Source organism: Dermochelys coriacea, chromosome 8 (assembly GCF_009764565.3).
Source record: "Dermochelys coriacea isolate rDerCor1 chromosome 8, rDerCor1.pri.v4, whole genome shotgun sequence".
NCBI classification, from domain to species: Eukaryota; Metazoa; Chordata; order Testudines; family Dermochelyidae; genus Dermochelys; species Dermochelys coriacea.
In genome coordinates, this window is record NC_050075.1 from 38,347,459 (window position 1) to 38,363,023 (window position 15,565).

Consider the following 15,565-nt stretch of genomic DNA (forward strand, 5'->3'; position numbering starts at 1 on the left):
CTCAATTGTTTATATTTTGTTGTCTCATACTGGGGCATATTTTGCGTTCATTTAAGTAGATGTGAATTTGGAGTAATAATAACATTTAGCACCTAAATAACAATTTTCATCGGTAAATCTAAAATGTTTGCAAAAGTAGATAACCAGGGTGATATCCTCCTTTGCCAACGGATCAACTAAAATACAGAAAACATAAATTGCTAGACAACACCAGACAATGGCAAGGACATAGTCTAGTTTACGTCTCATGATTCCTAATACTGTGTAGGTTTCAGAGTAGCAGCCGTGTTAGTCTGTATTCGCAAAAAGAAAAGGAGTACTTGTGGCACCTTAGAGACTAACAAATTTATTTGAGCATAAGCTTTCCTGAGCTAAAGCTCACTTCATCGGATGCATTTGGTGGAAAGTACAGAGGGGAGATTGATATACACACACAGAGAAAATGAAACAATGGGTTTTATCATACACACTGTAAGGAGAGTGATCACTTAAGATGAGCCATCACCAGCAGCAGGGGGGGAGGGAGGAAAACCTTTCATGGTGACAAGCAAGGTAGGCTATTTCCAGCAGTTAACAAGAACATCTGAGGAACAGTGGGGGTGGGGGGGGGAGAAATAACATGGGGAAATAGTTTTACTTTGTGTAATGACTCATCCATTCCCAGTCTCTATTCAAGCCTAAGTTAATTGTATCCAGTTTGCAAATTAATTCCAATTCCGCAGTCTCTCGTTGGAGTCTGTTTTTGAAATTTGAAAACAGACTCCTAGAGGCTGCGGAATTGGAATTAATTTGCAAACTGGATACAATTAATTTAGGCTTGAATAGAGACTGGGAATGGATGAGTCATTACACAAAGTAAAACTATTTCCCCATGTTATTTCTCCCCTCCACCCCAACCCCCACTGTTACTCAGATGTTCTTGTTAACTGCTGGAAATAGCCTACCTTGCTTGTCACCATGAAAAGTTTTCCTCCCTCCCCCCTGCTGCTGGTGTTGGCCCATCTTAAGTGATCACTCTCCTTACAGTGTGTATGATAAAACCCATTGTTTCATGTTCTCTGTGTGTGTATATCAATCTCCCGTCTGTATTTTCCACCAAATGCATCCGATGAAGTGAGCTGTAGCTCACGAAAGCTTATGCTCAAATAAATTTGTTAGTCTCTAAGGTGCCACAAGTACTCCTTTTCTTTTTGCTAATACTGTGTATTATCTATTGGACCAGACTGCCCCCTTCACTTTAGACGAATTCCTATGCCTTTACATTGCTGTAACTGAGATTAAAATCTGGCTTTGCGTATGGAAGAACAGCAAATCTGTCACATATTACAGGAATTCAGGGAAGCTTTGCTGTGTGGGTTTGGGTTTCCAGATAGAAAATTTTCGTTCTTAGAAGTATAAGTAATGACGCTTTTATTCGTAATTAAACTGACTTGTTACTGAATATACAAAACTCACAGAAAACAGAGGGGAGTGGGCGTGTATCTTACTACACATTTTTACCATTCTTTTAACTTTTTCCGATACATAGGATGGTTTACTCTAGTCATCTGTTTTAGGACTTTCATTATGCTCTTTAGACATGAGCGTTTTGATGAGACCAACCACTTGCAGTTCTGTAACTTAGATTCAGAGTTCAGAGTAGCAGCCGTGTTAGTCTGTATTCGCAAAAAGAAAAGGAGTACTTGTGGCACCTTAGAGACTAACAAATTTATTAGAGCATAAGCTTTGGTGAGCTACAGCTCACTTCATCGGATTCAGAGTGCCGCTGTTGGCCAATGCAGAGCTGGAGCTGCAGCCGGATATCCACTAAAGCCTCCTGCACTGAGCTTGCTCAGTCAGCGATTGCACAAACATACATACAGTTCGCTGTTGAGAGACACCCTGTCTCGAAACTCTCGTGGAAAATTAGATTGAGATCGTAATTTTATTTACTCTCCAACACCGTGGATTTTGACATTCTAACGGGGAATTAAAGCACAAAATCGAAGTGGAATAAATAAGAAAATAAAAGCAAGCCTGAGTGGGATGGAAAACAGGCAGAGACCGAGCGGCCAAGCAGTCACACGGCAAGTACTTTGGTTTCCCTTCTTATTCTCTTTGTTCTGCCGGGCGGTCTCGGAGCAGATTCGTTACTCCATTCCTGAGGAAATGGCCAAAGTTCCCTTGTGGGGAATCTCGCCAAGGATTTGGGATTGGATGTCAAAGAACTGCCGCAGCGGAAGCTCCGGGTCAGTTCGGAAAAGCAGTATTTCAGTGTAAATGGGGAAAATGGCAACCTGTATGTGAATGGCAGGATAGACCGTGAGGAGATATGTGGGGAGACACCCCTTTGTGTCCTGACACTCGAAACGGTGGTTGAAACCCCTTTAAATATTTACAACATGGATATAGAAATTCAGGACATTAATGATAACGCTCCGAGCTTCGACGAAAATAACCTTGTGTTAGAAATCAATGAATTTACACTGCCAGGGGCGCGCTTTCCACTCGAATCGGCCCAAGATCCCGATGTTGGACTGAATTCACTGCAAAATTACCGGCTCAGCCCAAATCAGTATTTTATCCTGGCAGTGAAGGAGAATGCAGATGGCAATAAATACGCAGAATTAGTTTTAGATAGACCTTTGGATCGGGAGCACCAAACTTCTCATATCTTGATCTTGATGGCTTTGGATGGGGGGGGACACTGTGAGAACCGGGACCGCTCGGATTAACATTAAAATCACTGATGCCAATAACAATCCCGCAATATTCACTGAAGAGATCTACAAAGTCAGAGTAAGTGAAAATCTAGCCAAAGGCTCCGTAGTGGTACAGGTGAAAGCCATGGATAAGGATGAAGGATTCTATGGAGAAATCAGTTATTCCTTCAGTAATGCCCCCAAAAATGTCCTGCAGTTATTCAAAATAGATCCTGAAAATGGAATAATAACAAATACAGATATTCTGGATTTTGAAGAGACAAATAAATATACGATGGGAATTGAAGCCAGGGGTGGGGGTGACCTGACTGGTCACTGCAAAGTTCAAATAGAAATTATTGACGAGAATGACAACGCCCCCGAAGTAACCCTTACATCCGTGTCCAGTCCTATCCCTGAAGACACGTGTCACCTTCAACACGTGTTGAAGGTGACAGGTGATTTTTCCATTTTCTCCTGCATTTCGGTCACAGGACACGGGCTTATAAGAGCCCGTGACCGAGATGCAGGAGAAAATGGAAAAATCACCTGTCACCTTCAACACGACTTGCCTTTTAAAATACTGTCCTCCTCTCGTAATGACTGCAAAATAATCACAGACAGCACCCTGGACAGAGAAAAGATCCCAGAGTATAATATTACAGTTATCGCCGCAGACAAAGGCACCCCCCGTCTCTCCGCCCAGAAAACCATCCTGTTGCAGATCTCGGATATCAATGACAACGTCCCTGTCTTTGAGAAACCTTCCTACACCGCCTATGTGCCAGAGAACAATCCCTTGGGGACCTCTATTTTCAGTTTAAAAGCCTCAGACCGGGATCTGGACCGGAACGCCCGAGTCACTTATTCCATCCTGAGCAGCAGCCTCCAGGAGCTGCCTCTCTCCTCCTACATCTCCATTAACTCCCAGACCGGAGCGATCTATGCGCAGCGCGCCTTCGACTACGAGCAATTCCGGGAGTTTGAGATGCAAGTGAAGGCCCAAGACGGCGGGTCCCCGCCTCTCAGCAGCAATGTCACCGTCAGGGTGTTTATTGTGGATGAGAATGATAACGCCCCTCGCATCCTGTACCCTTCCGTCGGAGCCGATGGCTCCGCCTTGTTCGAGATGGTGCCTCGCTCGGCCGAGGCAGGTTATCTGGTGACTAAGGTGGTGGCGGTGGATGCTGACTCAGGACACAATGCCTGGCTCTCCTACGAGTTGCTCCAGGCCACGGACCCGGCGCTCTTCAGCATGGGGCTGCAGAGCGGGGAGATCCGGACAGCCCGCGCCTTTGCGGACAGAGATGCCGTGAAGCACAGGCTGGTCACCCTGGTGAAGGACAACGGGCAGCCGCCTCTGTCCGCCACAGTGACTCTCAACCTGGTGTTTGCGGAGAACTTCCAAGAGGCTCTTCCGGAAATGAGCGACCGATCGGGTGACTCGGCACCTCAGTCTGATTTACAGTTCTACTTGGTGTTGGCTTTAGCCTTGATCTCATTTTTGTTCCTCCGAACCGTTACGCTGGCCACTCTGATGAAATTTTATAGAGCAAGGAATCTCCCAGTTCTGAGATGTTTCGGTTCTGATTATTCCAAGGCGGGTCCCAGATTCCCCCCAGCTACTGCGATGCGACTTTACCGTATAGCTATAATCTGTGTTTAGCCGTAGACTCCGGAAGGAATAACTCTAATATTCTAAAACCAAATGGCCAAAACGATGTCGGAGAGATTATCCTTTCCAATGACAACTCTCAGATGTTTATAATATGCAACAGCACCTCCGCTTCCGTAGACCAAAAGTCTGAACCGGACACCGTTGGGAAGGTGAGTTTCTGTGCTCATGCGCTTGCATGGGCTTGTATCTTTATATATTTTAGTAGTGGCAAATCAAGGAGTTATATGTCATTTAACCTGATGAATTAGAAATAGTAATTCTCTGAACAACCAATTTTTATATCGGCTTTTATTTATTTATATTTGTTCGGGGCCTTGACATTATTTAAGTGGTCTCAAGGTGATAAGGCAGAAAGTTTTCGAGACATATTGCAATGATAAAATAAACTGTATATCAGCAGTTTTCCATTTATGGCTATGTAGATAACGGATTACCTTTTAAATTAATAATATTTTTTTTTGTTTTCCATCAATTTTAAGAACGACAAAACCATTAAAATATATTAATTGTATAAATTCATAGAATAAATTAGCAGATAAGTAAATAACTCATAACATCAACAGAAATGCCTCCAAAATAAGTATAAAAATTAAAGCCAAAATAGGAACAGTTAACTAAAGATACACTGTTCGAAATCTGATCTGCTAGTCAGATTTCCTGTCTAGCTTTCTATCTCCCTTCTCCCTTCTGTTCATCCGTCTATGTGAATGAACTCACCATTCAGGATTGGCATATTGAAAACAACGCAACAAAGAACATATACTGGGTTACCCAAAAGGAGTAATATTTTTAAATATCCTAGTTTATATATTGATGAAACACGTGCACAACACCTATGAGATATTCTTGCATTATTCCTTAAATATATTTTTTATTTATCCCCTGAAGTTAGAATCAGTGCTCCATGATCAGCAATGGCTGCATATTTGTTTCCAAGGGATGTTCAATATTCTGGTTTTGGACGAGAAACTCCTGAATGGGTGGGGCACGTCTCTTGGAGAGATCATCTCTCCCTGTCTCACATACTGCGGTAAATGCATTGCACTGCAGCACCAGAACTGGAGCTCCATCTGCTGACAGGGCTTTCTCTCTCCTCTCCTTTGGAAATGATTGCTAGTCCACCTGGGCCAATTTAGCCAAATTCTGTTGACCTTTAGCGCATGCTACAAAGCCAATCTCATGGGCTCTTAGAGCCAAGGGAGACGAATTGTAATTTGTGCTGGTATGCAGGATCATTTATATTTTAGTTTTCTGGATGCATGAGTCTTAACCTTGCAATTAGAGTAGGCTACTGGATTTGATAAAGTTCACAAATATTATTATACTGTGCAAAAATCTCTAAGGCACTGGACAGGCACGTTTGCCCTATGATGAATTCCTAAATTAATATATAAATGAACAAATAAATAGATGCTAAATTCTAAACAGAAGGGCAAACAAATTGTTCATGGGAAGGGAAAGTGCATGGGACTATGTGTGACTTCACATAATAATGTGTAAACTAAAATTATTCTTCTTGTTTATTACAATGTGATATAAATACAGGATTACTTTACTTTATTATGCAAAAAATAAATTTGTGAATAATTTCAAAATGAGGAAATTAAGCAGAGAGGTTGTGTTCCATCTGCCACAGTTTTACTATGTGACTAATGGATTAAAGGGAAGAGTTCAGCTTTACAATATATTTATCATCAGATAATATGTGTTTTGCATCTAGATTTGTTTCATTAATATTAGGGCTGTCAAGTGATTACAAAAATTAATTGTGATTAATCATGTGATATAAAAACTAATTGTGATTAATTGCACAAATAATTGCACTATTAATAAAGGTTTCAGAGTAGCAGCCGTGTTAGTCTGTATTCACAAAAAGAAAAGGAGTACTTGTGGCAGCTTAGAGACTAACAAATTTATTTGAGCATAAGCTTTCATGAGCTGAAGTGAGCTGTAGCTCATGAAAGCTTATGCTCAAATAAATTTGTTAGTCTCTAAGGTGCCACAAGTACTCCTTTTCTTTTTACTGTTAATAAAATACTATTTAAATATTTCTGTATGTTTTATACATTTTCAAATATATTGATTTCAATTACAAAACAGAATACAAAGTGTACAGTGCTAGCTTTAGATTTATTTTTGATTACATGTATTTGTACTGTAAAAAAACAAAAGAAATAGTATTTTTCAAATCACCTAATACAAATACTGTAATGTGATCTCTTTATCATGAAAGCTGAATGTACAAACATAGAATTATGTAAAAATACCCTGCATTCAAAAATAAAACAATATAAAACTTTAGAGCCTACAAGTCCACTCAGTCCTACTTCTTGTTCAGCCAGTCACTCAGACAAAGAAGTTTGTTTACATTTTCAGGAGATAATGCTGTCCTCTTCTTGTTTACAATGTGACCTGAAAGTGAGAACAGGCATTCTCATGGCACTATTGTACCCAGCATTACATGCCAGATGTGCTAAAGATTCATATGTCTCTTCATGCTTCAACCACCCCATTCCAGGGAACATGCACCCATGGTTATGAGGGGTTCTGCTCCGTAACAATCCAAAGCAGTACAGAGTGACCCATGTTCATTTTCATTATCTAAGTCAGATGCCACCAGCAGAAAATTGATTTTCTTTTTTGGTGGTTTGGGTTCTATATTTTCTGCATTGGAGTATTGCTCTTTTAAGACTTCTGCAAGCATGCTCCACACCCTGTCCCTCTCAGATTTTGAAAGGCACTTCAGATTCTTTAAACTTTGGGTCCAGTGCCATAGCTATTGTCATAAATATAAAGGGAAGGGTAACCACCTTTAAATCCCTCCTAGCCAGAGGCAAAACCCTTTCACCTGTAAAGGGTTAAAAAGCTAAGATAACTTCACTGGCACCTGACCAAAATGACCAATGAGGAGACAAGATACTTTCAAAGCTGGGAGGGGGGGAACAAAAAGTCTGCCTGTCTATGTGATGCTTTTGCCAGGAACAGATCAGGAATGCAGCTCAGAACTCCTGTAAAAAGTTATTAAGTAATTTAGCTAGAAATGCGTTAGATTTCCTTCTGTTTAATGGCTGGTAAAATAGGCTGTGCTGAATGGACTGTATAATCCTGTTTTTGTGTCTTTTTGTAACTTAAGATTTTGCCTAGAGGGATTCTCTATGTTTTGAATCTGATTACCCTGTAAGGTATTTACCATCCTGATTTTACAGAGGTGATTATTTTACTTATTCTTTAATTAAAATTCTTCTTTTAAGAACCTGATTGTTTTTCATTGTTTTTAAGGTCCAAGGGTTTCGGTCTGTGTTCACCTGTACAAATTGGTAAGGATTTTTATCAAGCCTTCCCAGGAAAGGGGGTGCAGGGCTTGGGGGAATATTTTGGGGGAAGACATCTCCAAGTGGGCTTTTTCCCTGTTCTTTGTTTAACATGCTTGATAGTGGCAGAATGGGGTTCACGGGCAAGGCAAATTTTGTACCTTGAGGAAGTTTTTAACCTAAGCTGGTAAGAATAAGCTTAGGGGGTCTTTCATGTAGGTCCCCACATCTGTACCCTAGAGTTCAGAGTGGGGAAGGAACCTTGACATGGTGGCAGAGCAGTGGGATCATTTAAGATCATTTTGAACCAGAAGCACAGCAGGATTTAAAAGGTTTTGTAAATTCTGTGTCTCTGCCTGGGGGATAGAGCAGCAGGTATAACAAAAGGGATCTTTCTTTTTTGAGCTGGAGTTTTCTCGACCTAAAGGCAGGGTAGATAACTTCCTGCAGGGAAATTCACAAGTTTTTCCAGACCTGAAGAGGTTTGTTTTTTAGCTAAGAGCAGCTAGAGGGTCTTTCTGTCTATTTGCCTGGAGACAAAGGTGTTAGTTTTTTTAAGGGGTTTTTCTGTAGGCTGAGAATAGCTATCACAGAACATAGGTATCAGATTGCAACACAGCAAAATTTTACAAGCCAGGTTTTTTTGTTTGTTTGTTTTGTGGTTTTCTTTCTAACTCTCGGGTGTAAAGTTAGTTAAAAACAGAGAGGCTAAGATGACAGAAACCAAGGCACAACACAAACTGGAGTTAACCAGACTGGAGGCAGAAAAAGAGGCAGAAAAAGCCCTAGAGGCTCTTCACAGGAGAGCTATGGAGGCAAAGGAAAAAGGAATGGAGCCAAAGGAAAAAGAGTGGAAGCATTCACTGGAGATGGAGAAAGCAAAGGCTCAGCAGAATATACCAACAAACCCTAGAAATCCTTCTTCAGGTACCGCTTCCCACCCCAGAAAGTTCCCCACCAACAAGGCAGGCGATGATACCGAGGCCTTCTTAGAAAACTTCAAAAGGGCCTGCCTTGGGTACAGCATCTCTACAGACCAGTACATGGTAGAGCTGAGGCCGCAACTCAGTGGACCCTTAGCCGAGGTGGCAGCTGAAATGCCTAAGGAACACATGAACAAGTATGAACTGTTTAAAACACAAGCGAGAGTCAGAATGTGGCTAACACCCGAGCATTCCCGTCAGTGGTTCAGAGCCCTAAGGTGGAAACCAGATGTGTCATTTACCCAACATACCTATCACATTGTGAAACATTGGGATGCCTGGATATCAGGAGCAAGTGTTAAATCCAGAAGATTTACCCTTCCTAATGCAAATGGAGCAGTTCCTAGAGGGTGTTCCTGAGGAAATAGAAAGATATATCCTAGATGGGAAGCCCAAAACTGTAATCGAGGTGGGAGAGATTGGAACCAAATGGGTGGAGGTGGCAGAAAAGAAAAAAACTGGTCGCAGTTGGAGCAGATAGCAGAAGGGACAACCTCAGACCACACCCTACTACCGGGGGCAGCCCAAGGCCCCAACTACACCCCAAGGAACACTCCAGACTCCTTATCGTTCTGCCACATCATTCTCCAGCAATCCACCTTGCCCCAGTGACCCGTCAGCTGGACGATGTTTTAAATGTAACAAACCGGGCCATGTAAAGGCCAATTGCCCCAAGAACCCCAACAGATTACAGTTCATTGCACTGGAATCACACCAGAGGACCTCAGGCCCAGATACCTCCCAGATACCCTCAGAGCGGAGGGAAACTGTGAGTGTGGGTGGGAAGAAGGTCACCGCCTGGAGGGACACTGGAGCAGAAGTGTCGGCTATCCATGCTTCCTTAGTGGACCCCAATTTAATCAACCCAGAGATCCAAGTGATGATTCAACCCTTCAAGTCAAACTCTTTTGACTTGCCTACAGCCAAGTTGCCGGTCCAGTACAAGGGCTGGTCAGGAACGTGGACTTTTGCAGTCTATGATGATTATCCGATCCCCATACTGTCAGGGGAAGACTTGACCAATCATTTGAAGCTAGCCAAGAGAGTGGGAATGGTCAACTGCAGCCAGGCTAAGCAAGCTTTCACACCTAGCTCTATTCCAGAAACTTTTACCAGGACCCGGTCAGAGGTGATGGAACTGGACCCCATGACAACGTCAGCAACAGCAGTAGTGGATCCAGTCACAGAGACCCAGACAGAGCCAGTCCCAGAAACAAAACTGGCAGAACAACCAGCACCAGACCCATTGCCCGCACTGAATCTAGTGCTTGCAACCACAAAACCAGAGGGCCCCACCAAACCTGCACTGGCAGCAGCAGATAACCCTACACAAGAGGCTCAGCCGGAGCCTGAACCCCAACAAAGTGCACCAGCAGAGAGTGGTTCACAGTCAACGGAAACAGCCCCATCCCCTACATTGCTTCCAGAGGGACCAAGCATAGCTCCACAATCCAATGAGGAACTGATGTCTCCAGCATCAAGGGAACAGTTCCAGACCAAACAGGAAGCAGATGAAAGCCTCCATAGAGCTTGGATGGTGGCACAGAGCCACCCACCACCTCTGAGCTCTTCTAATCAATCCAGGTTTGTTGTAGAAAGAGGACTTTTATACAAGGAAACTCTTTCTGGTGGACACCAGGAAGACTGGCATCCTCAGAGACAGTTGGTAGTTCCAACTAAGTACCGGGTCAAGCTCTTGAGCTTAGCTCACGATCATCTTAGTGGCCATGCTAGGGTGAACGGGACCAAAGACCGTTTGGGGAAGTCATTCCAATGGGAGGGAATGGGCAAGGATGTTTCTACCTATGTCCGGTCTTGTGAGGTATGCCAAAAAGTGGGAAAACCCCAAGACCAGGTCAAAGCCCCTCTCCAGCCACTTCCCATAGTTGAAGTTCCATTTCAGTGAGTAGCTGTGGATATTCTGGGTCCTTTTCCGAAAAAGACACCCAGAGGAAAGCAGTACATACTGACTTTCATGGATTTTGCCACCTGATGGCCAGAAGCAGTAACTCTAAGCAACACAAGGGCTAAAAGTGTGTGCCAGGCACTAACAGACACTTTTGCCAGGGTAGGTTGGCCCTCCAACATCCTCACAGAAGCAGGAACTAATTTCCTGGCAGGAACTATGGAAAGCCTTTGGGAAGCTCATGGGGTAAATCACTTGCTTGCCACTCCTTACCACCATCAAACAAATGGCATTGTGGAGAAGTTTAATGGAACTTTGGGGGCCATGATACGTAAATTCGTAAATGAGCACTCCAATCATTTGGACCTAGTGTTGCAGCAGTTGCTCTTTGCCTACAGAGCTGTACCACATCCCAGTTTAGGGTTTTCACCATTTGAACTTGTATATGGCTGCGAGGTTAAGGGGCCATTACAGTTGGTGAAGCAGCAATGGGAGGGATTTACACCTTCTCCAGGAACTAACATTCTGGACTTTGTAACCAATCTACAAAACACGCTCCGAACCTCTATAGCCCTTGCTAAAGAAAACCTACAGGATGCTCAAAAAGAGCAAAAAGCCTGGTATGATAAACATGCCGGAGAGCGTTCCTTCAAAGTAGGGGGCCAGGTCATGGTCTTAAAGGCGCTCCAAGCCCATAAAATGGAAGCATCGTGGGAAGGCCATTCATGGTCCAGGAGCGCCTGGGAGCTGTTAATTATCTCATAGCATTCCCCACCTCCAACCAAAAGCCTAAGGTATACCATATTTATTCTCTAAAGCCCTTTTATTCCAGAGAATTAAAGGTTTGTCAGTTTACAGCCCAGGGAGGAGATGACACTGAATGGCCTGAAGGTGAATACTATGAAGGGAAAAGTGCTGGTGGCATGGAAGAGATGAACCTCTCCATAACCCTTGGGCATATGCAGTGACAGCAGATCCAGGAGATGTGCACTACCTACACACCGACGTTCTCAGCCACCCCAGGACTAACTGAATGGGCATACCACTCCATTGACACAGGTAATGCTCACCCAATTAAGTCCAACCTTACTGGGTGTCTCCTCAAGCTAAAACTGCTATAGAATGGAGATCCAGGATATGTTACAGATGAGTGTAATCCGCCCCTCTGACAGTGCATGGGCATCTCCAGTGGTTCTAGTTCCCAAACCAGATGGGGAGATACGTTTTTGTGTGGACTACCGTAAGCTAAATGCTGTAACTCTCCCAGACAACTATCCAATGCCACACACAGATGAGCTATTGGAGAAACTGGGATGGGCCCAGTTCATCTCTACCTTGGACTTAACCCAGGGATACTGGCAGGTACCGCTAGATGAATCCGCCAAGGAAAGGTCAGCCTTCATCACACATATCGGGCTGTATGAATTTAATGTGCTCCCTTTCGGGCTGCGGAATGCACTCGCCACCTTCCAAAGACTTGCAGATGGTCTCCTAGTGGGATTAGGAGAATATGCCATTGCCTATCTTGATGATGTGACCATATTTTCAGATTCCTGGGCAGAACACCTGGAACATCTACAAAAAGTCTTTGAGCACATAAGGGAGGCAGGACTAACTGTTAAGGCTAAGAAGTGTCAAATAGGCCTCAACAGAGTGACTTACCTTGGACACCAGGTGGGTCAAGGAACTATCAACCCCCTACAGGCCAAAGTGGATGCTATCCAAAAGTGGCCTGTCCCAAAGTCAAAGAAACAGGTCCAATCCTTCTTAGGCTTGGCTGGATATTACAGGCGATTTGTACCACAATACAGCCAAATCGCCGCTCCACTGACAGACCTAATCAAAAAGAAACAGCCAAATGCCGTTCAGTGGACCAAAGAGTGTCAGAAGGCCTTTAACCAGCTTAAAGAAGCACTCATGTCTGACCCTGTGCTGAAGGCCCCAGATTTGGACAAACCATTCCTAGTAACCACAGATGAGTCTGAGCGTGGTGTGGGAGCAGTCTTAATGCAGGAAGGACTGAATCAAGAGTTCCATCCTGTCGTGTTTCTCAGCAAGAAGCTGTCTGAGAGGGAAAGCCACTGGTCAATCAGTGAAAAGGAATGTTATGCCATTGTCTACGCTCTGGAAAAGCTACGCCCATACGTTTGGGGATGGTGTTTCCATCTGCAAACAGACCATGCTGTGCTACAGTGGCTTCATACCGCCATGAGGAATAACAAAAAAGGTATTCAGTAGAGTTTAGCTCTCCAAGATTTTGATTTTGACATACAACACATCTCAGGAGCTTCTAACAAAGTGGCTGATGCACTCTCCCATGAAAGTTTCCCAGAATCAACTGGTTAAAATCATCCTTGAGATGTGGAAAATATTGTTAGTCTTTATACAGTTGATAGTATATTTAGAGGTGCATGTGTCTTATTAACTCTGTTTTCTCTGAGAACTCCAGGAAGAAATCACAGCCAGTGTTTCACCCTATCTGATTTGGGGGGCGTGTCATAAATATAAAGGGAAGGGTAACCACCTCTAAATCCCTCCTGGCCAGCGGCAAAACCCTTTCACCTGTAAAGGGTTAAGAAGCTAAGATAACCTCTCTGGCACCTGGCCAAAATGACCAATGAGGAGACAAGATCCTTTCAAAGCTGGAGGAGGGGTGGGACAAAGGGATCAGAAATGCAGCTCAGAACTCCTGTAAAAAGTTAGTAAGTAATTTAGCTAGAAATGTGTTAGATTTCCTTTTGTTTAATGGCTGGTAAAATAGGCTGTGCTGAATGGACTGTATATTCCTGTTTTTGTGTCTTTTTGTAACTTAAGGTTTTGCCTAGAGGGATTCTCTGTGTTTTGAATCTGATTACCCTGGAAGGTATTTATCATGCTGCTTTTACAGAGGTGATTCTTTTACCTTTTCTTTAATTAAAATTATTCTTTTAAGAACCTGATTTTTTTCATTGTTCTTAAGATCCAAGGGTTTCGGTCTGTGTTCACCTGTACAAATTGGTGAGGATTTTTATCAAGCCCACCCCAGGAAAGGGGGTGCAGGGCTTGGGGGGATATTTTGGGGGAAGACATCTCCAAGTGGGCTCTTTCTGTGTTCTTTGTTTAACACGCTTGGTAGTGGCAGCATATGGTTCAAGGACTAGGCAAATTTTGTACCTTGAGGAAGTTTTTAACCTAAGCTGGTAAGAATAAGTTTAGGGGGTCTTTCATGCAGGTCCCCACATCTGTACCCTAGAGTTCATAGTGGGGAAGGAACCTTGACAGCTATCTTTAGAAATCTCACATTGGTACCTTCTTTGCCTTTTGTGAAATCTGCAGTGAAAGTGTTCTTAAAAAGAACAACATATGCTGGGTCATCATTTGAAACTGTTGTCACAGGAAATACATGGCAGAATGTGGGTAGAACAGAGCAGGGGACAGACAATTCTCCCCCAAGCAGTTCAGTCACCAGTGTACTTAACCCATTATTTTTTTAACAAGCGTCATCAGCATGGAAGCTGGTCCTCTGGAACGATGGCTGACGCCTGTCCTCTGGAACGGTGGCCGAAGCCTGTCCTCTGGACTGGTGGCCGAAGCATGATGGGCCATACAAAAACAAATAACATCGCCTGTTCTCACTTTCAGGTGACATTGTAAATAAGAAGCGGCTAATATTATCTCCCTTAAATGTAAACAAACTTGTTTCTCTTAGGGATTGGCCAACAAGAAGTAGGATTGAGTGGACTTGTAGGCTCTAAAGTTTTATATTGTTTTGTTTTTTAGTGCAGATATGTAACAAAAAAATCTACACTTGTAAATTGCACTTTCACAAGAGAGATTGCACTACACTACTTGTATGAGGTGAATTGAAAAATACTATTTCTTTTGTTTATCATTTTACAGTGCAAATCATATAAAAAATATTTGCACTGTAATAAAAAATAATATACACTTTGATTTCAATTTCAATACAGAATATATACGAAAATGTAGAAAAACATCCAAAATATTTAATAAATGTCAATTGGTATTCTATTGTTTAACAGTCCAAGTAAAATTGCGACTAATCCCGATTTTTTTTGAGTTAGTCACCTGAGTTAACTGTGATTAATCGACAGCCCTAATTAATATATAATACATATTAGGAGACTAAAGATGCTAGAGAAATTAACTAACACACATATTGGGGGAAAATGCGTTTAAAATTATATATCTAAACTGTTGCAGTTATTGGTTGAGACTCTCAGCGTCGCTGTTCACCAATCAGGGAAACAGATGCGAGGATAGATCAGGTCAGCCCCGGCCCGCTGTAACAGATCGCACACCAGTCTTTGAAAAAGCCAGGATACACACAGTACAGCACAGCTGCACTAAATCCCCGGGGAAGCTCTTGATCCACGAACTACTGATTGAAGAGCGGGATTTTTATTTTTATTTTTTACTATTTTTTATATACTGTTCGGAGACACGGACTCTGAGGCATCTATTTCCAGTGCTAGACATGATGGATATAAAGAGGCTCCCGGACTGCAACTGGCGAGTCCTGTTCAGCTTTGTATTTTTTACCGTTTGGGGAGCAATTTCTGGGCACATTCGCTATTCCATTCCGGAGGAAATGCAGAAAGGCTCTTTCGTGGGGAATATCGTTAAGGATCTGGAGCTCGATACAAAGGAGTTTTCAGACCGCGGAGTCCGCATTGTTTCCAGAGGTAGGAGTCAGTATTTTGCTTTGAATGTTAAAAGCGGTTATTTATACTCTACAGAAAGGATTGACAGAGAGCAGATCTGCCGACAGATGGAGAAATGTCTGCTAAATTTTGAGGTTCTCATTAAGGATAAAGCTAAACTTTTTGCAGCTGAAGTTGAAATCACAGATATTAATGACAATGCGCCCCACTTCCAGGAAGATGAATTGGAATTTAGAATCAGTGAGTTAGCCGCTGTGGGAACCCGATATTCTCTTGAGGGGGCGCAGGATCCAGATGTCGGAATCAATTCTGTGCAGGGCTATAATCTCAGCAGTAATAAAC

At 42.9% G+C, this 15,565-nt stretch overlaps 2 protein-coding genes across 13 annotated transcripts in view; both read left to right on the forward strand.

Annotated features, from left to right (window-relative positions):
• Positions 1 to 15,565, forward strand: part of LOC119859844 (protocadherin gamma-C5-like) — a 372,734-nt gene that overhangs the window by 164,043 nt on the left and 193,126 nt on the right. The gene's annotated exons all lie outside the window — the stretch shown is intronic.
• Positions 1,805 to 4,472, forward strand: LOC119859865 (protocadherin gamma-B1-like). The gene is given in 3 exon segments (XM_038412669.2): positions 1,805 to 2,149; positions 2,152 to 2,696; positions 2,698 to 4,472. Coding segments are annotated over 3 exon segments (2,319 nt in total). The 5' UTR covers positions 1,805 to 2,025; the 3' UTR covers positions 4,348 to 4,472.